At 37.4% G+C, this 25939-nt stretch overlaps 1 protein-coding gene across 1 annotated transcript in view; it reads right to left on the bottom strand.

The window, feature by feature from the left end:
• Positions 1-3367: 3367 nt before the first annotated feature.
• TMEM161B (transmembrane protein 161B) overlaps positions 3368-25939 on the bottom strand; it is a 124141-nt gene continuing 101569 nt past the window's right edge. The window contains exons 10-12 of the mRNA XM_072606201.1: positions 19920-20094; positions 15517-15613; positions 3368-13923 (exon numbers count right to left, since the gene is read on the bottom strand). Of these exons, the coding sequence (XP_072462302.1) occupies positions 13646-13923; positions 15517-15613; positions 19920-20094 (550 nt within the window). The 3' untranslated portion in view covers positions 3368-13645. The remainder of the gene's footprint in view (positions 13924-15516; positions 15614-19919; positions 20095-25939) is intronic.

Here is a 25939-nt window from a genome sequence, read left to right as displayed (position 1 = left end):
TTAGCCTCAATACAGTACTTCCCTATCCATACTCTGCCACTCATCCAAGTTGGCTTTTCCATTCCTCAAACATGTTGGAACTGAAAGGATCCTAGGAGACCACTTAATCTAGTCTCCCTTTTATAGATGAGGACAATAACTCAGAGATGTTAAGTGACTTACTCAAGGTCTTACAGGTAGAAGACAGTAGAAATGGGACTTGGGAGTTTCCAACTCCTAACCCAGTACTCTATTTACCCATCCGCCTCTCATTAATACATAAAGAATCCCCCCAGAATGAAGCAAAGCCGATGATGTGAGGGAAACAAGCAAATAAACAAACCAGGAAGCAGTTCTTCATAAATCATGGTAAGTGGAAATCTGCAATTATCAGATAAAATGGTAGTGTATAGTAATTACTTGTTCTCATTTAGTTGGAGGGAAAACATGGCAGATTAGGCAAAATTGTAGAGTATTTATCTCCTTACAATTATCTTCCCTTTCTGTATTCTTTGTCCCATAGTGGTGATCCTCCAGACCCCATCCATCCTTTCAAATGCTCAATGACTTTTACTTCATCTTGTTTCTTCGAAACTCTGAAGAATCCAAGATTACTCTGAGTTAACTGACACCAACATATTTTCTTTGGGGATTTTTCATCATATCTTTCAGGACAGTGTCATCCTGTTATAAAAAAAGGTCTAATTGCCAACAGGCCTCGTTTCTCACCTCTGCCAATTCTAACCCACTTAAAATGCCTACTTTATTGTCACATTTGACAATACTTCTGAAACACTGATATAATGCCTACACGGTTTTTACTCCTGATTATGAAGCTTCTAACAATGCATATCAATGGAAAGCAATATCACTAATGCCATTAATACAGATGTATATTGAGTATATGAATTCTCACAATGTTCAGATAAAAAGCACACCCATTCCTTCTTAAAATGTATTTAGTTGGATAACTCTTAAAATTTATTTTCAATTATTTTGATCACTTACTTCTTTTTCTTCCAGACCTTTTGAGGGTTGTATTGTACACATTTATTGTAATATGCTAATAAATCTTTAACACTGGAGTACTGATGGAACATATCAAGGGGTTCAACAAAAATCAAAGCAATGAAATCTGTGGGTAGAATTGTAAGTTAGTGTCTAAGTGGAATGTAAAGTTATTCCACTCTAAAACCAAAATATTCATACTATTAATTCCTTAATTTCAGCATATATATGTATATATATATATATATATATACATGTACACGTGTGTGTGTATGTATGTATGTATTTATAAAAGTGCCATTTTCTCTGGATGCCTGAATTCCATGGTTTGAAGGACTTTCCCAGGATTTGGAGAAATGGCTCTGAAGATAGTCCTTTTCAGGTAAGGCCTTTGTAACTTTACTCAGTCATTTGTTATCAATGCCAAACGAGCTGAAATCAAATCTTGGGTCCATGTAATAGCTAATATTCATGGCTTTACAATCAATTTGGATTTCTCTAAAACTTTTGTTTCCAATGCGCAAGAGTCCTAACAGATTACATATTAGATGCCCTTCTATATTACTCCTTCCATAAGGGTAAAGAAAAGGGAGTCAGGGAGATGGGAAGAGAACGAATTCAACTACATGGGATGATGTAGACCTTGACCATACCTTAAACCAGCAAGCTGGGTGAATTTTGTATCAGGACACCAGCTGACTGGGACAGGAATGTCAACTGATGTCTTATTTGATGCCATGAATTTTGTTTAGGTCTATAGAAGACAGGGACAGAATTCAGTTGTATTAAAAACAGTTAAACAATACTAAATGTTTAGCACAAATACTCTATTGTTTGGTGCTTGTGACACTCAGATATTCAATTTAGTCAACAATGGAAGCAGACTCAGTGCTTTACCTTCTCACTATCACCTTCTTGATTAGCCAAAGTCAACCACCAGATATATTCACTCATCCTCACTGCTCCAATAAGGATATTCTAGAAGACCAGGATGAACTGTTTCAACATGTGGGTAAACATTAGAAAGGGTCATTTGTGTGTTACCAGAGCCTTCTGAAGAAAAACTGTATTTCAGTGGCTTATTGAAGGTGGTTGTCGACCATGGCTTATATGCTGTGAATTCAAATTGATTCTAAGCTTTCTATCTTCACCAGCAGCTAAGAGTTCGCTACACAAGGATTTTTAGAGAGATAATATGCTGACCACCTTACAAGTTAACAAGCATTTATTAAGTACTGTGTACTTATTACGTACTAGCCACTGTACTTGGGATATCTCAAGAAAAGCAAAAAACGATACCTGTCCTCACTTTCAATATCACATGGACTATATATTTCTTGTCTTACTATATAATTCATTATTGTGTTAGTAAATTTTCTAACAAGTGGGTAAACAAAGTCCTTCTTTCACCGAGATCCCACTGTACCAACAATCTAATACTAAAAAGTAAATAGCATCCTCCTTGCTTCATTGTGAGAATATTTATAGATACCACCTTCTTGGGTTCCTAATAAATGCTTCTGGAATCGGAAGGTAAGTTCATTAGTTACTTTCCACATCAGAAACCTAAAGAGGAGTTAAAGAGTTGAGATAGTTCAATTCCCCTACTGCTAAAGCAAAGACTACCTTTACAAGCCTTGAGAAAATGCTTCAGTGCTCTCTGGGATAATGTGACCCTGGTTTTAACAGCATATCAAAGCTTTTTTCAGTTCTGAAGAATATTGATGAGACCAGTGCCATGAAATGTGCATGGAATCATGCACATACCCCTTAATTCTGAGGACTATTAAACATCAAAGAAAAACATTTTGTTATGGCAAGTACTACACAACAATTCCGTTGTGGATGGTAATGATATATGGGTGCTGAAGTCCAATGAATTACAGTATTTGAAATGTTATACAAAAGAACTATCTTTTGTCTAATCCAAATATATATTCTGAAGCATTCTAGTGTTAAGTGAAGGAAAATTTAACAGCACAAAGCTTTGAAATAGCATATATCACAGGAACTTGACCAACCTCCCAGTTTAATACCTCTCAAAAGAAACACAAGATGCACAAATTTAGAGAGTCCACTCTAAATGTTCACATGGACTATCTGTGCCCAACCTGTGGTAGAACATTCTGAGCTTGTACTGATCCGATCAGCCATAGTCAGACAAACTATAACTTGACTCTAGCATAGTGATGTCATTTTGGTCCTTTCTGAGAACAAAGGACAACAACCTACCAGGCTAATAATCAATAAGGTCTAATCCTTTAAGGAACAGAGAAACATATTTTCAAAAGTTACTCACATGTTGCTCTTGATCTGCAAAGCCAAGAAGTAACAATTTAAAAATTATTTCAGACAAACAAGATATACAACCATCAACACATGGGGTGGGGAATACTTTTATTGATCTTTGGTTTCAAAGTTGCTGTATTTCTGATTCAGGCAGCACTATGTAAAAAACAATTTAATGGAATATACCACATGCAAGGGTAAAGGAACAGAAAAAACGAAGTTTGTATGTGTTACAGTGATGGAAAGGGAAAATACACAAACTGATGGGGGGAAAGTATTTCTTTTCTTTTGAAACTATAGACATTGTTTATAATATCTTCCTCTGCATTTCATAGTATCTACACATGATCACAACTAGTTTGAAATAAAGAACTTTCAAATCATATGATTATTTATAGTCTCTTTGAAGAAAAGTGTCTTCCCTTTAAAACTTTTTTAAAAAATCAGTGTTTGTTTGTGCTTAAGAATTTTCCTAAGGGAAAAAAAAAATACATTTTCAAATAAATTAATGGGAACATTAGGAAAAAAAAAACACCACATTTTCAATAAAATGTCACAGTTTTTCCTTACTTGGCAAAATATCTTCTTAAAAAAGTTTAGATCGGCAAGTCATTCATTAGTCTCAGCATCATTAGTTTTTTTTTAACGACATGCAAATATCTATCAAGTAAGAGGATAAAAAGCTTTAAAAAATCTCTTAAATAAAACATTAGCAGCAATAAAGACAATGCACCTTTCTACACATGGTGCAAGAAAACAACAAAAGGTTATACAGTAGCTTGTATAGGGATACCTTTCCCCTGCCCCATCATTACATTAATACGCTAATTACTAATGACATTTCATTTTAGCTTGAAAAGCACAAGACATTATAAGGCTTCTTTAAAAGGAGTGCTTCCTTTGGTGCATACTCTATTATTTTAATTCAAATATACAGTTTACACATATATTTAATTCTTTACATGCAAAATGATCCATTCTTTGAATTATCCATGTACAATTATGAGCCATAATTTTCTTGGTGAATCACTGTGTATATTAAATACTTTTAAGTACCAAAAATTCTAGTTCTTAAAAAAATAAACTTCCAAATTCAACAATCTATTGTCATGACTTACACATAAAAAAACACATAAAAAACCCACTTTACAATTATTGTTCTCATTTCAATCCACTGTATTCTGCCTCTGATGCTGTCTGTACCCACGGTGGCATGACAGTATGAATATCTAAATTTTAATGACTCCCTCACACCAGTTGGTCATTGACGTACAAGATGGGATGCTTGCTGCCAACTGCAAAAGTCCATCTTTCTGACTAGTTCACAATGTCAAACTCTACCAATCAATTTGACCAAAAGTAAAGGCCAATAATGACCTTCAAATATTTCTTGTACCATGTATATAAACTCAAACTATCTGCTTTTAATTCAGAAACTAATGCTACAAATTTCATTCAAAAACAAGATTTCGTTGCTGTAGACAGCTGTTTCAAAAGAACAGGTTACAAAATCCTATGGTCTTCCCTTTTCTCAGCCATCTCTCTGACAAATATGAGAGTGAAGGAAAAGAAGTTTTTGGATGTGGATGAATTTCAACAGCAAAAAAAATCCTTTAAAAATGTTATTTTCTTTGGACTGTGAGAGTGTGTTGCCAATGGTATATTTTTAATAAAGATTTGCCTGTATTATCCCAACAAAATTTATAATTTCAAATAACATGGGCAAGCATGAGATTTCTACTTGCTAAATATGTTTTGATTCCAGAGATTCTATGCAATATAATACAGTGAAAATGGCCTCTGTTTTTGCCATGGCTAAAAATTTGAATTTTTTTTTTTGGTCCCCTCTAAAGTAAAATTGGGAGTTTTTAAATGTTGAAGCACCTTAACATTTTTATGGTTTATTCTGAAGATGAGATGGTATTTTTTTTAATATGCACTATTTACAATACTGTTGTACGTTTTTTAAAAAATGATGCCCTACAGATTTCCCTTTTCCTTTACGACAGATACGAATGACTCCTGACAAGCTGTGGGCCACTACAATGTAGTAACTATAGCAGAGATGGACTATTTCTTAGCAAGCACCACTGATGATAACCTATAATGTCAATCCCTTTAGGAACAAAACAGACTCTCTCCTCCTCCCCCATTGATTGTATTGAAATATACGGCATTTTAGATATCAGTGAGGAAAGTAACTATTCATTTTCCTACCGCTAGTTGTTTGAGTTTATGGATAATGTATCAGAAATTCAACGTTAATTTAAACGTACCCAACAGCATTCCTGGAATTACTGAAATGTAACTTTAGGTCTACACACTAAGTTTGTACAAAAATGAATCATTTGAAAGCAATTTTTGTGAATTATAAAGTAATTTGGTACTTTAAAGATTCCTGTCTCTGATGGAAAATCTTGTAATTTATAGCTTATTAATAAAGACATACTTTCAAAGTATGAGATAAAACATTAAGATATACTATGATTTTAAAAATACCAGGAGGTGTTCATGAGGCATATGATTGGTGAAAACTGATATTTACATCTTCTGAATTTCTCCTCACTTACAAGTATGCATATAAAATTGAATACCCAGAGTTTTGAATGTCATAAAAATCAGCTACAGAAAAGGTACATATTATAAAGAACCGTAAAAATTAATTCAGAGCATGGTTTACAATTCTCTAAGAATACTGCTAACAACAAACTTTATAAAGGATACGTGAAAGAAGTGTAGTGCGACTATATATATGGATAAAGGCAATCAAAATAGTTGTTCCAGTATAAAGTTTGTTGCTAAAAAAAGCAAGTATAAAAGTTTTTTTTTTCCTTAATAAAGCTAAACATGTATTATTATCAGTAGGATAAAATAACATTCTACAGTGAGATAACTTAAGAGGACACGAGGCATTTCTCTTTCCTTGTGAAATTAAAGAATATTCTAAATAATAAAAGCTGGATGAATTTTAAAACTGATATTTATATTCCCCTAAAGATAGAAAATTGCAAACTTCATTTCCTCTAACTGAGCTTCAAGAGAGCTTTTAAAATGCAGCCACCTGTTACAGAAGAGGAAAGAAATGTAACAACGGATATTTAAAGAATAAGTGCAAATATATGTAACCATTACTGATTTTACTCTCAGTATCTCAATTATTCTATAAAAGTAAGTCAAACTAGTTCGATTTTCTTTGTTTTGGAAATTTTTAATAAAAAGTCACATCTGTTTTCTTCATAGAAAAGAATTATAAATCTTATTTTACTGTAAAAAACACAAAACAGAAAACATTAACATTTAAGAATAAAAGTTGAGGGGAACAAAGTTCAGAAGAACCTTCTTAAAGAAAACAATCTTCTTTGTCTATACATTTCTATTTATTCCCAATATCCTCAGCAGTGTATAGAATATCACATCATGGACCCTATTTTCAAACTTAAAGCCTTAAAAATTTTAAATCATTGAGACTTAAGTGATACTTTCACTTGTTTAATTATTTCATAACATAAATACACATTTTGAAAAAGATCTGCCATAATGTTGAATCGTTTTCCTTACTTCTAATGGAGTTGCTACTGTATACTAGCAGTTATTTTTAGTTAAACGGCAATTATCAGCCTCAATGTTCATAATTGATTCCCCTCCCCCCATATTTTTTGGAAAAGACTTTTTTAAAAGTCATTTTTGATGCAAGGAATAAATCTTTGCATGTAAGAAGTGCTTAAATATTGACTGAATTGAATTGAACTTAAGCAATGTATTCCAATGAATACATATGAACTCTGGGCAGTTATAACATATTATGTTACCTTCATATCTCAAACTTTGTAGATTTCTTACGTGGGTTAGAAGATTTAATAGCTCAAGTTCGCTAGCACAAAGCAAAACTATGTGGCAAATGCCAAGGTACCGGATACATGGGCCCCGCTCTTTATATGCCACTAACACAGCCTCTGGAAATTTACCTGATAATTTAAGCCATCCATCTGCTTGGCTACTTACTATTGCATAGATAACATAGATAACAGATACATTCATCCTACAGACAAGACAGAAACAGTGATAGCATATGCACCATTGATTTCACTTCTGGATTCTAATCATTTGAACTTATATCACCAGTCAGAGTTAATATGAATTTCAATAAACATTAGTTCATATTCCAAAGGTGAATAAAAAATGTCATGATGTAATCTATACAGTTTGAGCGGTGAATTAAGTTTCAGGCCACTTGGGTACTACCACTCTGGGGCAGTTATTCATTAACTTAAACTCTACTATCCAGACAGAGTTAACATACCTTTCAAGAATTATAACTTATACCCTGAAAATAATTTGTTACACATACATATGGTTCATTATGTTTTCCTAACCTAAACCCAGAAAGAAGGAAAAGAATATAGATGGTACACAGAATACTTTTTGTAGTTTCTTTTGATTGACAGAGATGACAACATATTTAAGGGTGGATAAGCTGATAGGTAGGTTCTAACTTGTTCATAAGAAAACTGGAAATTATCATTTCCCTTGGCATCCATATCAGGCTCTCCAAGGCTCCTAAGAAAATAAGAGTCTAGGTTTCTCCATCAAGTAATATAGATAGCCCAGGGGTGGGAAACTTGTGGCTTCGAGGCAATATGTGGCACTCTAGGTCATCAAGTGTGACCCTTTAACTAAAGCCAGTCGGCCTCAAGGCTGCAGGTTCCCCACCCCTGCCCTGACTTTTCTAATTACTTCCCTGAAAATCTGCCTCTCTACTAGCAAGCAATTGGTGGAAGTTTCTGGAGGAGGTAAAAGGAAATTTTAGAATCAGATTTTCCAGTCTGTGCCTTCTTTGACTTGCTGCTACTAAGGATTCTGACAATAAAACACTAACCACTGTGTTTCACAGTAAAAACAGAGGGGGGAAAAAGTAAGACCGTTTCATTGGTAGTACACGTAGTGACTGGGGAAGATGGCTCATAGCACTAGCAGCTACTTGCTGAAGCAGGTATTTAGATATAGCCAAACCATGACTAAGTGATAAGGGAAAGGTGTAATATTAATTTCTTCTCCTATGACTATCAAAAAGCATTATGCTTTTCTTTTAAAAGTAAAAAAAATACTCCCTCCCCTGAAAAAAATTCATGAATGGTATACAATACATATTAACAATATATATTAACAAAGGATTTTGTTAATTCTTGAGAAAACGGGAAAGTAACTCCCTCACAGTGATTTCCCTAGACTCCCACACTGGAGAGTTTACTGTCATTTGAACCATTTAACAGGCAAAATTTTCTAATTGCAAATCCTTCTTTAACCGAAAAATCATAATAACCATTAATCACCCAGAAGAACGTAAGTTCCTTGACAGCAGGAGTTGATTCTTTTTTCATCTTTGCCTCCTTAACACCTAGTATACAGTAAGTATTTAATACTTTTGCTGAACTGAATGAATTTGGGAAGTAAACATGGCAGTGGGGTTGTCTTGTCTCACTTTCTTGTTGGCACAGATTCCCTGCTAAAAGGTACATGCCAATCTGTCTAAGAGATTACCTTGCAGATGAAGAAAAAGAGACATAGGGTTTGTTTTTGCCAAAGTCAAGTTACGTAGTTCCAAATATGCATAAAGATTAAATAGCATTTCTATTAACCTGAATAGAATGACAGGCCTCTAAGAATCAATTCTTAGCTTTTTACAAAGCTCAAGTCAGGTACTACCTTATCCATAATGCTTTTCCTAATTAATCCAGTACAAAGTGCTGTCTCTTCCTTCCTCCAACTGCCTTATTTAATAAATCAATCAATCAATCAATATTTATTAAGTATACTAAGTATATTAAATGCTAAGCGCCAAACTAGGTGCAGAGGACAGAAACACAAATCCGTGTCCCTGTGGTAACCTCCAGAAAAAGGCAGTTTCATGAGGGCAGGTGCATTTTGATTCTATCTGTTCTATCCCCAGTGCTTATCACAGTGCCTTTAATAGGCGCTTAATAAATGTCAGTTGAATTAAACTGAAATAGATTTGGTGAAAATGTACTCCAGATGTTAAATTTGCTATTTTAAAATATCTGGCCTTTTTTGGGGAAAGCGAGTGCTGGAGGGGAGAATATACATTTTTGTTCAGCAATATAAACATGCCTGCTGTCTTCTCTATTGGCTATTTCTTTCACTGTCAGCTAAATTCTGTGACTGCGTGCTTCATACAGATGGCAAACTGCAATCTGATTACCCCAAAATCATTATTTTTGGTAAAAAGTACTTCTAAGTCTGGTATATCATCACTTTCAATTAGCACTCAAGAAATGTTCATTAAGAAGTATGGTCAACAGTCATCTCTAAATAATAAAGTATTATTATATGTATATATTCCTTCAAGTAATAATCAAAAAAGATGAACTTGTATCAGAATTGAAGTGTTAGAGCATTCCCAAAGGGACCCTGGAGATAATTCAGTCCACTCTCCTTAGTTTGCACATCAGGGAACTGAGACCCAAAGAGTCATCATCTTGCCCAAGGAAGGTCACCTGCAGCCTATCCAGTCTCTTGCCTTCTAAGTGCTCTCTCCCTTTCCTTCTCCCCCTCCCACTGGCCCTGCCCCTCTCCACCTCTCTCTCAGGTCCACCCAACTTAAAAGTCTTCTGTTGTAAGGAGAACAACAACTGGATCAAACCAAATATATATTTAAAAAACCTACTTCTATCCTCTTTTTTTTTTTTTAAAGGACAGAAACAAGCAAGAATAAAGGGAAACCACTGATTTCTTTGAAGAAAAGGAGTGAAAGATCGATACTAGCTTCATGACTATGTTCAGAGTCCACATCACCATTCTCCAGGTGTATGACTGGCTCAGTTATAAAGCCAGGGTACAGATATAATGACATGAGTGGGAGTAAGAAGCTGCAACTGTGTGACTGTTTGAGACTGAGTTCAAGCACTGGGATCTTAAGTATGGTTGGATCTGATTCTTTAAGCCAACTAAAGCTCCATGAAGACACTGGATGATCCACATTCAAAAATCACTTAGTTTTACTTTGCTGAGCAGAGCTACAAACCATAAACCATAACAGAAAATTTTCCAATTATGAGATGGTGTCAGAAAGTCTACCAGATGGAAAGACTGGATGATTTCAGGAAATGTTAAAATTCTATATTTAGAAGTAGAGAATTTAACCTTTCATTTACAAGAAAAAAAATATTCTTTTGTATTATAATTAGTGTCATAATGAATACTATTTTCTTTTCCCTAGACCTATCAATTTCATTAACTTTTTTTCCCTGAATTATAACCCAAGGAGAAATGCTGCTAATAATTTTATTGATGATTTAGATCAGAAATGAAAAATGGATCATTTCCCATTTATATGAATGTGTGTCATATAGTTGTAATTCTGGGGGACAATTGTGGGAAATTTTCATTAAGTCATACAACACAAGATTTTAAGTATTTCTACTCAATATGGAAAACACAACTGAATAACCTAAAAAATAATTTATCTACTCAGTATGTAAAAAAAAGTCTGGTAGAGGTAAAAAAAAAAAAAAAAGAAAATTATGAAATTTAGAATAAACCAATAGTTTGCATTATCTCTACTGTTTAACTGAACAACCAAAATTCCAAAAATAAAAATTTGGTTAATTCTGAAGTATCAAGCTTCTTTAAATCACACATACACACACACACACACACACACACACACACACACACACACACACACACACACACACACACACACACACACTTGCACCCATAAGGCTGTATTGCTTGCTACAAGCCCTTGAAAACTTTCTTGTTAGCAATCATTATCCTTAATCTATTCTCAAAAAACTGTTCCTCAAGAATTTATTCTAGAACTGAAGAGATATCTAGTACTTGAAGTAATTTGCACCCTGTGCAAAATTTGTGGCTTAGAAATTGGATACAAAATAGGTTTAAAAATGAACCATCAGTATATTTTCTGAATTACAGGTATCCATCTGAAATAATGAAGAAGTTATATGAAATGTAGTTTCTTTCAATTTATGGATAGATCTTATCTTCTTTGTATACTTTATCCCACAGTACGGATTTTAAAACACTGAAGAGTAGGGCCTTTGGTAAGAATTTAAAATTGTAAAAACAACAAATTCTATTTATGCCCACTTAATTAAGAACTATTCAAACGCAATTCCTTATTTACACACACACAGACACACACACACACACACACACACACACCATAAATATGGCAGTTCAACAAACACAAGGAATTTTCCCTAACTCGACAATGACGTTTAGAAAGGCAGATGTGAGAAATGACGATAAAATAACAGGGCCAGTACTTTACCAAACATAAGAAGTTATACATCTAAATAAATGTTCCTTCTATACAACCTTGAGAGGCTACCCACTTAGTTCACTAATACTGGTACCCCTCAAAGAACAATTCTGGAACTCTCCAATGGGAACTGGTTTCAGGAGCACTTGATAAAATACACGGGTAAATGAATTTCACTACTTACTTAGTCATACCTTATTGTGGACCCAAAGAGTATTACCCAGGGTTGATTATGCACTTTATTCATCAGATTTAGTTCTAAATGACCTTTGGCTATTTCAAAGTCACTCACAAAGGTGAAAATTTTGACATCACTGAGAATATTAAAAGGAATATACCACAGGCTCTGAAGACTATTCCAAAGAAATGAACTAAAGAAATAGTCTGAGCGGTGGCAGCATTGTGGAATAGATCTGCCTTGGTGGCTGCTTGGAATGACAACTCTCATTTAGATGTCTAAGTTCTTTTAAAGTTGTTTTAAAAATTAACCACATTACTTTATAGTTGAACTCCATGTAAATCTTTAAATTTCTAACTCTGAATTTTAAGTTTTAAATGTACAAATTCATCATGTTCATATGCCTGTATGTGTATATTAGAAAACAAAACAACCTAACAAATAAAATCTCTATTTTATTTCTTGTTTCTAAAACTACAGGGTAAGCCATTTTTAAAAGTCCTATTTATTTTTTTTAGGAAGATTTGATTTATAAAGATTCAAATGGAATTTTTATTATTGGTCCTAATATAAAGAGTTCTGAAGGTTTCACTCTGGGCAACGTAAGAAATGACAGTAAGAACTACAATATACGAGGGGAGTTTCCAGCTAAGAATCCAACGTGTCGTAAGGCAGCACAAATCAACAGTTTCCTGCTGAACTTTCAAAAATGACTTTTAATTTTCATTCAAAAATCCTGAACTTCTAAACACATCTGTACCTCCATTTAATCACCTTTCTGATACACAATCAGCAACTTAAAATAAGATTTTCCTATGTTCATCTTTTAGAGCTCCAATATATTATATACTTAATATATAATATGTACAATACATGTATGCATTCAGCAGGACTAAAAAGTATTTTTAAGTCTGATCAGTGTTGATAAATATTTTTATAGTATTTTAAGACAGAGTTGTCCAATAATATAGAAAAAAACCAGAAACTGAGGCCCACCCCAATTCATGAGACCCAATCTTGGCAGCAAGCTGCTCCAAGCGATTGTTCGTATGGCCGTCTGTTGTTTTAAGGAGCTGCAGAGACTGAGACAAGGTACGTTCTAAAATAACGATTCCTGCGATGCTCAGGCAGCAGTGCTGGCTGATATTACGCACTCACATCTCCATTACATTAAAACACGCTACAGCTTCCTTGCTGTAATATACAGCAGCTGTTTCTTCTTTCCTGTTGGATTTGGTGTAGTCGCTGTCACTCATCGGCAAGAGCAGCTAATCCAGCTCCAACAGAAGTTATTTTTTTCTCCCTTGTCTCCCCACCCAGTATGGCTCAGTTTCCAGACTGTTCTCCAGGCAGTCACCATTCATATTGCCAGTACCTAAATACCATTAAAAGGCATCAGACAATGACGAAGTCATAAACAAAATTTCAAGGACAGCGGGGTGTTACTGTAAACCAAGGTATCACAAGCATTTAAATAGCCCTCACATCAATAAATGTGTACATAAGTGTATGTATACATGTGTCTGTATACACACACGTATGTATACACATACATATATATGTACATACACACACAGATATGTGTATGTATATATCTATATAAAGAAAGAAGTCACAGTTCCACTGCCACAATTCAACAGTTACTCACCTACTATTTACATAATGAAATTAACAAACCAACTTGTGATTTTAGACATTAAAACATCAATTCACCCTGAGAAGACAGAGGAAGAATTTTAAAAAAAGAAGCTACTTGGATGATATGTATTTTTCTTCGGTCTTTATGCTTCCTTCTCATTTTCCTCAGCCCTTTCTTCAAAGGCACATGGGCTCCACAACAGGTTGCCTTCACTACCTTTTGCTGTTGCTGACACTGTTAGCTGAGTACTTCATGCCACGGTTAGGTACTGGTGATAGAAAAGTCCAAAAAGGCTTGTGGCAAAGAGGCAAGCAGCGATCCACCAGGTCAGAAATGACAAGAGCCCTCGGAAGAGCAGAGGAGTGAAGATGGTCTTTAGGCTGCCCAGCGCCATTGTTATCTGGGTAACAGTTACCTTCATTTTTTCATCAGCAGATGGTAATTCGGAGTGAACAGAACCAGAGAATGGATGATTCTCCACTAGAGAGTCAGAGCTAGACTCGGAATAAATCCCCCAGGAATGATTCCCTGTAAAATTCAAGTTAACAAATCAAACATGAATGCTTTTTAAAGTGAGAAATGAATGTCAAAACTCTAGCTAAATTTTGCAATTAAGAACAACAAAATCTGCCAGGCTACCAGATTATTACTTGATGTGGAACACAAAATTTTAAAAAAGAGCAACTAGTACCATGCCTTTAAATAAAACTTGTTATTGAACCTGAGTAAGTAACAAGACTACATACAATTTGACCTTGGAAGTATAACACGCAAAAAAAGAAATACTTTTGAATTGATTTCTAATCAATGGGGCGAGTCACCTAGCCTCTTTAAACTCCTGAAACCTTTCCAACTTCTTCATTTTTAAAATGAGGGCACTGGACTCAGATGAGCTCTGAGATTTTTTCCAGCTCTGAATCTATGATCCTCTGGAAACTAAAATATGGTAAGATAATGAAAAACACATTTTCTTAAAGAAGGGCATGGCCATAACAATAATGATGATGATGATGGATACTAACACTTATTCTGTTTTGTGGCTTAAAAAACAACTTGCATTTATTTATTATTTTATTTGGTCTTCACAACAAGCCAGGCACCACAGGCATTTCTTATGACAAAAAGATGACAAAAAGGAGAATCACAGCACATGAAGTGACTTCACCAGAGTAAACCAGCTAGGCTGCGTCAGAACGAGACTTGAAGCTGGGTCCTGCCGACTGATCACAAAGCCATGACTCTTCAGTTATTAGCCAACCACCGCTTTAGCCAGAACACGCAAGGTGGAAGACAGATTAACCGGCTTCTTAAAAGGCCTCACTATTCCGTGAGAAACTCTCAATGTCATAATGACATTTTAAAAAAGAAATAATTTGCAATGTCAACGCTAGAAACTAATAATAACTTTCAGAAAGTTTTCATCAGACACACTTCGTTTTGTATTTACAGCTCTCTTCTCTATACTGCATCTCCAGATTTCCCAGGTTATCTATCACACCCATTCACACAGCACTAGTGGCCTTGTGGTCTCTCCAGACACACCTCCTGATAATCAATCTGATCAGCAAAACTCTTGAATCAACTGAGCCAAGGGGCCGTGACACTAGGGAGACTTCACACTTTTTAGTGCTGAATTCTAATCCTCTCATCAGAAATCTTCTAGAATGAAGTGTACAAATGCGAGACAATAAGTCAAAGAAACATTCTGTATAGTGAAAGTCAGTATTGGTGGAACACTGTTAAACTTTTTAAAACACTAATAGCAGCTTAACTCCAGCAATGAGTTTTTAAGAGGCTATCCTCTTGCTACATACAAAATGAGATAAATAATATGCATTTGATCAATGAACTCATTTAAAAGGGAAGAATTAGTAGGTGGCTGGTAATCCTCTTAAAGATATAAACACAAAGCATGCAGAACAATAAGACAGGCAGGAAACGTCAAAACTTTATGATCTTGAGTTTTCAAAGACAAGCAGATGAATATTTTTTATGCTAACAGTAATTCCAGCTTTTTTGCGATCTAGGGTTTTTGAGATGCGTGCTTGAGAGCATTCCCACTCTTCATATTCATATGTCGGTGCATTATGAATACAAAACTCATGGCGGAGTCATGCGTACCGAGCGTTTTCAGAAGCAGGGTCGTATGGAGCAGCATGACCAGAGGCGCCACGTACTGCAGTGCGATCACGCAAAGGTAATAAAAGACTCTTGCCACCTGAAAACAACAAGAATTCTGAGTGACTACAGATGCTGAGAATCTTAATGTCACTGTTACACTGAACTTACAAATTTTCACAATATTACAACTGCTTCAAATATTGCGTTTTAAAAAAGATCTCACTGTTCAAAAGGATCACAAGTTCCTGTTTTGGGTTTTAAAAATATATAAAAAGTTAAATAATACTTTAAAAACTCACTCATTATTTTTCTTATGGACACAATGGAAAATGGGGCGAAAAATTCCTTATACTGACATCTCTGAAAGGTCATGCTAATGGATATGTATTCTTGATATTTGGAAGTTAGATCAAGAGCTAATATTTGAGGGAAGTGGGTATCCCTAAAACAGATTTAACGATATTTTCAGTTGCTAAAAATACCATGCAAAACTATAAATGTAAACATTTTATTTTGTAAAGACCAAATTCAATTCTAGAGGAGCAAACAAATATTTTTTAATAGCACTTACTATGTGCCAGGTGTTGTGCTAAAGGTCTGACAAATATTACTCATTTGAGGCGCGTTAACAACCCTGTGAGGTGTTATTATCCCCATTTTACAGATGAGGAAACTGAGGCAGACAGATGTTAGGGTCACACAGCTAGGGTCTAAAACTTGGTTTGACCTCAGGTGTTCCTGTCTCTAGACTCACTGACTACCCACTGAGCCACCCTAGCTGCTTAGTACTTACTCTAGGTGAGCAGCACTCCTGATCGTTAAATTGTGATTAAGATGGGACTACAGAAAAGAAAAAAAGATGCTGAAAAAGGGTCCAGGATTCACGTAACTCTTAACAGGGGTATGTGGGGAGACTATGGAACTCAAAAATGGAGAGTAGCTACCTCACTCTTGTTTCTACCATGAAATGAGAGACTGGATGGCTCACATTTTTTCTTCTTTGGGTTTCTTACCATAAATCATGTACTTATTTTATGGTATTCAAGTAAGGGCACAACAGGGGAAAAAATTTCTAATCCAAAGAACAAATATTCCTTACTCTGTAAGTCATAAAGACTGGACAAAGGCTTATTCAGTGTAGTGTTAACAGGTTCTCTATCTTAAAACACTTAAAATCAGGGAAAGCAGAAATAGGAATGGAATGGAAACCTTTTATTTTTCTAGTACCTGGCATACAGATCAAGTTATGACTTTTACGATTAGTTTAGACTTAAGGATTACCAAACAATAAGTTGTTCTTACTTATTGGAAAATGCCCCCAGTAGAGTTGAGTATTTGGGAACCGTTTCCAGCCTAAAGATGCAACTTGTTGCCACAACAGTAAAATATGGAGACTGCTTGTTTCTGGGCCTTCCATAAGCATAGTGGTTTCCACTGGGTAAAGTACCCATGCTGGAGATGGTATCAGACTCTTAAGTGAACTTCCTGTTTCATGATGGATACAGCAAGATGACTTTGGAAATGCTGCAGTCTGCTGTCCCATTTCCTCATGACTTACTTTTGGACTATTCTGTTTCCCTAACAAATGACATCTCAATTATTTGACAATCACTAAGTATTTTACTAAGCGTTTACCGTGTGAACACGTCCATAGTGTTCTCAACAGACCATCATCAATCAATGTTGAGGTCACTGACCATTTACCTCAGACTGAAGTCAGTCCTTCCCTAGCTGAAGCTCCAACTGAAGAAGAGGTTTTGAGGACCATTAGGCTCCTTTCATGTGGCAAAGCACCTGGTGCCCATTCTATTCCAGCTGAGATTTACAAGGTGGGAAGTCCCTTGCTCGTACAAAAGCTGACTGAAATTTTCTGGGTTATATGGCAATAAGTTATACCCCAGGAGTTCAATGATGCCTCCATAGTCCATTTCTATAAAGGTAAAGGAAATAGACTGTCCTGTGACAATCACGGGGGAGGGGGGTCTCTCTCTTAGTCACTGCTGGAAAGATTCTTGCCAGAGTCCTCCTTAATAAGCAGATCCTTTCCCTGGAAAACAGTCGGTCACCCATCTGAGAGACAGAGTAGATTCAGCAAGTGCTAAGGAACAGCTGATACGATGTTTGCTTCTTGACAACTGCAGGAGAAATGCCAAGAGCAGAACATCTGTAGAACTGACCAAGTCCTCTGACACAGTCAATCATGAGGACTCATGGAAAATTATGTCAAAATGTGGTTGTCTGGAGAAGTTCATCAGTATTATACATCAATTTCACGATGGCATGCTAGTGGACAATGCTCCTGTGCCTTCCCAGTTACCAACGGAGTGAAACTAGGCTTGCCTCCCATGCTTTTTAGCATTTTCAGCCAGGTTGTCAAATGCCTTCAATAAGGACAAATACGGCATTAAGGTCAGCACTGATGGTAAATTCTTCAATTTGAAAAGGCTACAAGCAAAGCCAGAAGTAGAGGAAGAAAGGTTGGTGCATGATTTTCTGTTTGCAGATGATTGTGCACTCAATGCAGCCTCTGAAGCTGAGATGTAACAAAGTATGGCTCACTCCTCTGTTGCTTGTGCTAATTTTGGCCTAACCATTAACACAAAAAAAACATAGGTAACTCCAAAAGTCAGCACCACACCAGCCAGCAAATGGAGAATTTTTAATGCTGTGGATAAGCTCACATACCTTGGCAGTATGCTTTCCAGGGAGGTACACATTAATGTTGAGTTTGATGCATGCATCACCAGAGCTAACTCAGTGTTTGGGAGTTCCCAAAGGAAAGTGTGGTGAAGAGGTATTAGATTGACTACCAAATAGCCTACAGAGCCATTGTGCTACCACCTCTATGACTGTGAAACCTGCACAGTATACCAGTGCATGCAAGGAAACTGAATTGCTTGAATGTCTTAGGAATATTCTGAAGGTCACTTGGCAAGATAAGATAGCAGACTCTGAGGTCCTTTCTTCAACTAAACTGCCAAGCATTCAAACTTACTGCAGAGAGCACAACTGTTATGGGCTGGTCACGTGGTCTGAATGCCAAACATACACTTGCCTAAAAGACTATCTTATGGAAAATTCAAGTGTGTGAGCAAGTGTTGACATGGTGACCAGAAGAAGGGATAGAAGGACGCTGACTGTGTGACATGGGAAGCATCGGCACAGGACCACCCAGCATAGCATGCCCTCATCAGAAAAGACACTGCGCTCTATGAGCAAAGCAATAAGAAATGTGAGATGTGTAAACTTAAAGACTCTAGCACAAATTCTGTTCCTGGTCTGTGGGAGAGCATTCTAAGCTCCTAGGTCTAATCAGCCACAGACGGATGCACTGTAAGCTGACTCTAACAGAGTAATGTCATTTTGGTCTTCTTCACAAATGAAGGACAACAACCAACCAGGTGCCAGGAATTATGGTAAGTGTTGAAAATTCACAGAGGGTGCAAATGACCCCTCCCTTTAAGAAACTTATCTTTTCACTGGGGAAAGTGTAAGTACATAAACAGGTATATGCAAGACAGGTACAAAGCAGATGGGGGCAGCTAGGTGATGCAGTGGATACAGCACCAGTGCAGGAGTCAGGAGGACCTGAGTTCAAATCTCAGCTCAGACACTTGACACTCATTAGCTGTGTGACCTTGGGCAAGTCACTCAACCTCAAATGCCTCATCTTGGGTCATCTCCAGTCATCCTGATGAATATCTGGTCACCGGATTCAGATGGCTCTGGAGGAGGAGTGAGGCTGGTGACCTGCATAGACCTCCCTCACTCAAAACAAAGTCAAGTGTAAGTCATGTTGTTATTTCTCTGATGGCATGGTCTTCTTTGGCAATGAAGAACAAACACACACGCACAAAGCAGATGGAAGGTAATCTGAGGAGCAAAGGCTCTAGCAACTGTGAGGACTGGGAAGGGCATCTTGTTGAAACTGATGCTTTCTTCACTTTTTTCTGTTTTCATCTCATTTGATGATATAATTTGGGATGGAGTGATTAATCCCCCCCTCAGTGGTATCCCACACTTTCTCCCAATCAAAGGTCTTTCTTGATCTTCCCAAATATATTCTCCTCCCCAAAAGTAACTTTGTATTTTCTATGGTATATGTGCATGTATGCATGCATGCATGCATGTGTGTGTGTGTAATTTAATAATTTGTGTACAATATTATTTCCTTCTGACAGAAGATCTCCTCAAGGTCAAGGACTGTTCAGCTTTGTCTTTGCATTGAAAATCCCTTGCCCAGGGCTTGGCACACAGAGGGCATTTAATAAATGCCTGTTGAATTGAATTCTGTTGTGTATATTGAAAAGAAAATCAACCTATGGGATAGGATTAGTGTTGTAATAAGTTAATTAATTCTGTTTTCTTATAAGGAGATTGCCTTATTCTATCAAAATATTTACCATTTTCTGCAAATCAATGGTACTTATTCGGCCAGCTTCCTTCTTCATCTGATCCACACACTTCTGGGCTAAGTTCAGGTAAGCTTGCAGGTGATTGCGCATCAGAGCCAATCTCAGAGCACACAGCAGGATTATCAACCATAGTCGAACAGTATCAAATGTAGTTTCTGTCATTCTGCAGATTAAACAAGGTGATAAAAGCATTGTCAAAGGTCAGTGGAGTTACTTTTCATTGTGGATACCTGAACATATAGACTCTGAGAAGGGAAAGCAGAGAAGCCTGCAGAACCTCACTATACTGCTGCAAAATCTTCTAGAATGGGGTTCTCTTAATTGACCAGAGATGCTAAAGTTAGACACTGGAAAGAGAACAACTCTAAAGTGTCATTTGATCATCTGCACATCAGGATTTCATGATCTCAAATCAAAAAGGCTCTTGAGGGCTGCATTCCAGATCTTCAATACCTCTTGTAAAAAACCACCACTAGTCCATTTTTAAATGTTCCCATCTTACTAAACATTATTATAATACCTTAAATGGGTATTTTTAATGTCTATCCTTAATTCCCTGTTAGAATTATTCCAATGTAATTTAATATTATATTGAACAGGGTTGGGGGGTGAGGAAACACAGAAATGCTCTGTATGGATGGATATGTGATGGCCTGTGTACATGTATAGTTGAGCTGGTGTGCACACATGTGTGCATATAGCAAAGAATGAAGTATGTGGATTTATTGGGGGGTGGGGTGTGTGTTTGTGTGTATTTGTTGGGAGGTCAATGGGACTGGTGGTCTATAGAATACTCAAGGGTACCAATGCTGCCTGTGTCCACCCATTGGGGGAAGGGATTGGCATCGGAGGCTGCACATTAAAAATTAAAGCCAAAGTCTGTAACGTTAATTAGAGAGTTAAAGATCTTTCCCACCCACTGAAGGACCTACCCACTTAAGGGAAACTTGATTAGGGAAGGCTCACACCTTTTGTTAATCTCTTATGAGGCCCTGGATCTCAAGGGTCGTGGTGCCCTCTGGCTCTGAAAAGTGTATAAATACTCTGAGGTGAGGTTTCACTTTGGGGTTTACTCAATGGAAGTGTTTGTTTGGCCAGATGAGACTTTGGGAAGCTGCTAAAGAGCCTCCTGGCTTTGAAAGTCCAGACGTTGGTGCTTCTATCTCTGGTAACTGTATATATGTAATGGTCAGACAGTTGGAAGCCACCTGTTGATCTTTGTTTATATTTTCTCTGAAGTTCAGGGTGTTGATTTTCCCTTGAACTAAGTGAATGATATGTGCACGTCGGGGTCCTTGCTGGTACATTTATGGCGCAGTTGGCAGGATTTGCAAATTAAAAGGAAAGTATGGGGGCTGGGATAATTGTTGTTTCCCCATTGTGGTGGCTATAGTTCTGTGGGGCCCAAGGAGGTGGGGATGGCCAGAGCCTGGGCTCCTGACTGTACTGGAGGGATGAAGGCCCTGAAAGATTCAGAATCCAGGCCAGAGCAGTGACAGCTTGGAACAGAGCCCTGGAGTAGGAGCAGAAAACTGCTGGTTTGCTGACCTTGGGGAGGTGAGTACTGGAACAGGAGAAGTTAGCTGCCTGCATGCAGTTCAGCCCTAAGGCAATATGGGGACAGCCTAGCAAGGCACTGAGTGCAGTTTTTTGCAGTGTTCTTCTGGAACAGTTTGGAACCCAGGGGGTAGAGATGCCTGTGGTGGCTGGAGGGAAATGTCCTGTACTCCCAAGGACCCCACTGTGATGGCTTTGTTCCCAGTTGCCCCTCAGGACTTCAAACCCAGGGCTGGAGCATTTTTAAGACTGGGACTTGGCTCACTAGAGCCTGCACCTGAGACAGCCTGCAGAGGCAGTGTGGAGACAAGAACACACTCCCAAGAAGGGCTTTATTTGGACATTTTATTTTGGATTGAGGAAGGAGCTAGTTGCTCACTCCCCAAAGACTAATGCTATATTATGTATTCTGCAAATGTAAAGTTCATGATTTATTATGTATTATGTTGTATTTACTTAAGAAATGTTAATGCCTATTCAGATACAAGTTGCCCATGTAATGGATGTGAAAGATCTTGGGGTCCAATGTAATGTCAGAGAATTAAAGATGTTCCCTACCCACTGATGGGCATGTCCATTAAGGGAAGCTTGATTAGGGGAGGTCCACACCTTTCCTTAGTTTCTAATGAGGCACTGGCTCTCAAGGGTTGTGATGCCCTCTGGCTCTGAAAAGTGTATAAATACTCTGAGGTGAGGTTTTACTTTGGAGCTTAGGGAAGAAGTTGGATGTGCCAGATGAGACTCTAGGAAGCCACTAAGGAGCCCTTCCCCTTCTCCCCACCCCGCTTGAAAACCCAGACCTTGGTGCTTCTCTCTGGTAACCACGTATATATTGCTTATGGTGAGACCTTTGGAACGCCTGTCCTGATATTATTTCTGTCTGTATTTTCTCTCAAGTTCAGGGTGCTGACTTTTTCCCCTAAACTAAGTGGATGATGCATGTGCCTGATTAAAGTGATTGCTGACCCCTCCAAAGCTGCTTTCCTTTCAGAAATGCATATCTAAAAGCCTGTACAGAAGGTCCTCCTGTGTATACTGGGCACTTGCTGATATAAGGACTTCATCAGGCTTTTAGGCTGTAGTTGTGTTCCTGACCACTGCTGGGCTATGCCAGGGACAGACAATGTCCATCTGGAAACCACACTTCCCCCTCCTCAGAAGGGACATGACTGGTTCAGCCCAGCTTCTGCCTGGGAGAGGAATCATCTAATATAGGTATTGAGGCCTCCTGGCCTCTTCCATCTCCATGTGCCCACACTCTTAGCAATGCTCATATCTTGTTTGTACTTAGTTGTCTGTACTTCTCCTCCATTAGATCATGAGCTCCTTGAGTGCAGGTACTGGGTTTTTGTTTTTGGTGGAGGAAATGGCTTTCTTTGTATCTCCAGCAGTTTCCACAGTGCCTGAAACACTGTGGGAGCTTAATAAGTGCATGTGAACTTTAATGATGCCTAACATTTATTTGCCTATTTATGGTTTGCAAAGTGTTTTACACATATAATTTTACTTTATCCTCAAGATTAAGAAAACCACAGGCTGTCATCTGCACTTTTACTGCAATGGATCTGTGGTTTCATTAGGGCTCATATTCCCTCCACTGATGCAATCCAACCACACTTTCCCATTCTGTAAATTTCTTGTCCATGTCCTTCCATAAACTATCAAGGGGGAAGGAAGTGTTTGCCCAACATTCTAAAAGTCTAATTATTTTAATATTTTATCTATATTAATAAAGGTCCTCTGGATGCTTCCATTTGTGGTTGACAGACTGCTAGTTGGAACATCGCAGAGCTTCCTGACAGAGCTCTAATCCAAAGATTCTGATCCAACAAAACCCATAAGAAAAATCAAGTAAGTGAAGAACTATTGTTTTAACTATGGTGTGCAGTTAGTTGGACAACTTATAGAATTCATCAATGTATATCTGGGCAGACAACGCAAATGAAAAGCAATCTGGTCCTAGGACAAAGCAGGAAAAACAGGGAGACTGGACTGTCTCAGGGAGACTGCAAACATTCCAAAAACCACAGTCAATTCTAAGTAACAATACTCTACTGGAGGTATTGTAAGTCTGTGAATCACAGAATAAAATAGGCTTCTAGAAAATAAAAATGAATATCCTTGAAGAGCAATGTAGAAATGCGTGGTGGAGGGCAGACTTCAACACATAACAAACAGGAATCACTGGAGGAAGGAGTACAAGATGTCACGAAAGAACTATGTAATGAGAAATCATATGGGCTAACCACGTGGCAAGGTCAATGGTGGGTAGAGCAGGTGTTCTACTGGTCTCTTCAAGATGTCGAGAGGCAGTGAGCAAGGTCCCCGGCACACTGGGCAGAACCAGACATACAATGAGCAGGTATAGACAGGTTATGATAATGGGTCCATTTATGTACTGGAGTAGCAGAGCCGTAATGGAACCATTCCTCACACAGAGTGACGGTCGTCTTCTCCAATAATACATGCCCTTGAGGATGACGCCTTTGGTGACACTTCTCATGCTCAAGTCATTGCGACTAATAAAATAAAGCTTACCATGTGTCTGGGTCACAGGAAATTTTATTTTTCTGAGAAAGCTGATTTGCAGCCTATGTATTTACTGACAAAATACTGGTGCTAAAACAAAGGATTTTGGAAGCTTAGGATCTTTGAAAATACTATATAATTTTTCCAGTGCAACTAAGTTCAAAGTCTTTTTATTACTCAATTCTAGGCTCAGCTCATCTTCCATTTGCACTGCCAATCTAAGATATACATGTACTGATGAACTCACTTAATAGTCTAATGAATGTCATAATTTGAAATTAAGTAGGTCTTTCATCCATTTTGGTTTTCCATTGTGGCAATGTCCTTTGGGCAACTTCAGATTTCATTGTGGAGTCAACTAGTATTCTAGTAACTCATGCATCTGGCAAATGTCACTTGGTACAGTTTTGAAAGCCTACTTCTCCCAGCAGCATCTTTTAGAAGCTCAGACTCATCCTAAATCATCTTTTTCCCAAGGAGGAAATCACAAGATCATCTTGATGTTCTTCCTTTATATGTTCAGAGGAAGGGGAGGGAGATTTTCAACTGCTATCAACACAACTGCAATACAGTTCTGGTATGGTCCAGAATGGCTTTTCTCAAAGTGTGGTCCCAGGACCCATAAGCCCCTTTCAAAGGGTTCTTGAGATCAAAAGTACTTATAATAAGACCAAGCATTTACATTTCTTATATGGTAAATATTGATAGACATAATCCACATAAAAAAGAAGCTCTTTGAAAGTGATCCTCAAAAACTTGTAATAGTATAAAGTGGTCCTAGGGCCAAAAAGTTTGAGAGCGGTTGGGCTAGAAAACCTAAATGCTTGGATTTTAACTTAGCTGGTAGTCCCAAGTTTCTTAGACCCTGGCAAGTTTCAGGCTTAGGGCTAGGGTCACATCTGATAGAGTGAACCCTAATTCATGAGGGTTAAACTGGCTCTTGTAATTAAGTAGAACTACAAAATCACAGTACAAAGTGGGGGGTTGGAAGGGACCTAACTGGTCAATGAGGAGAATTCATGTTGGACTAGATCTCTGTTTGATTCATATTTTACTTTCTGAGATTTTATTACGGTTTTCAAAATGCTTCCGGGCAAATCAAGTATAAACCAATAAATTAAAACCAAAAACTGTGCAAAACTGAAAGTCTGCAAAAATGAAAAACAAATGTATCTGTAATAATAATTTTTTAAAAGCTGAAGGACTTCTTCCATAGGGCATGGAGTGGGGTAGGCTGAAAACCAAGTTGATAAGATAGACTTATGAACACACCTCCACAGCTGCTTGTCCATTCCTCCCACAAAAGGTAGTGTATATGTGGAGATAAAATAATCAAAGATTATTGATGGAGACTAGGGTACAATGGCTAGAAAAAAAGATTACAGTCATGAAATGGTAGTGGATTGAGAGAGAGGGAGAAAGAGTAGGTCAGCTGGTCTACAGGTCAGACCAAATGAGACAAAGAAAAACGATGAGATTAAGTGTAGTGGAAGAACACAAAAAAGTTATGTTATAGTTCATATCTTCAAGTAGTTTTTTTTTCTGGACTTCAATACAATGAAATGATGGTGTTTGTTGATGTTCACTAAATGCATAATAAAAAATGATTTCAAAAAGTGTACTGATAGTGACAGGAAGAAGAGCCAGTAGGCAGCATAGACAAAAATAATTAGAAAATGTTGTTGAGTTGGGCTTCACTCTCCCCCATTTGGGATTTTTTTTTTAGCAAAGAATAGTCTGCCATTTCCTTCCCCAGCTCATTTATAGATGAGGAAATGAGGCAAAAAGGGTTAAGTAACGTGTCCAGGGTCACACGGCTGGTAAGTGTCAGAGGCCAGATTTGAACTCAGGCAGATGAGTCTTCCTGACCCAGGCCCAGCACTCTATGCACTGTGCTACCTAACTGCCGCAAAAATATGACT

Source organism: Notamacropus eugenii, chromosome 4, assembly GCF_028372415.1.
Source record: "Notamacropus eugenii isolate mMacEug1 chromosome 4, mMacEug1.pri_v2, whole genome shotgun sequence".
In the NCBI taxonomy this organism is placed as follows: Eukaryota; Metazoa; Chordata; class Mammalia; order Diprotodontia; family Macropodidae; genus Notamacropus; species Notamacropus eugenii.
Note: the sequence above shows the minus strand (reverse complement) of the source record. Positions and strands in the feature narration are given on the sequence as shown.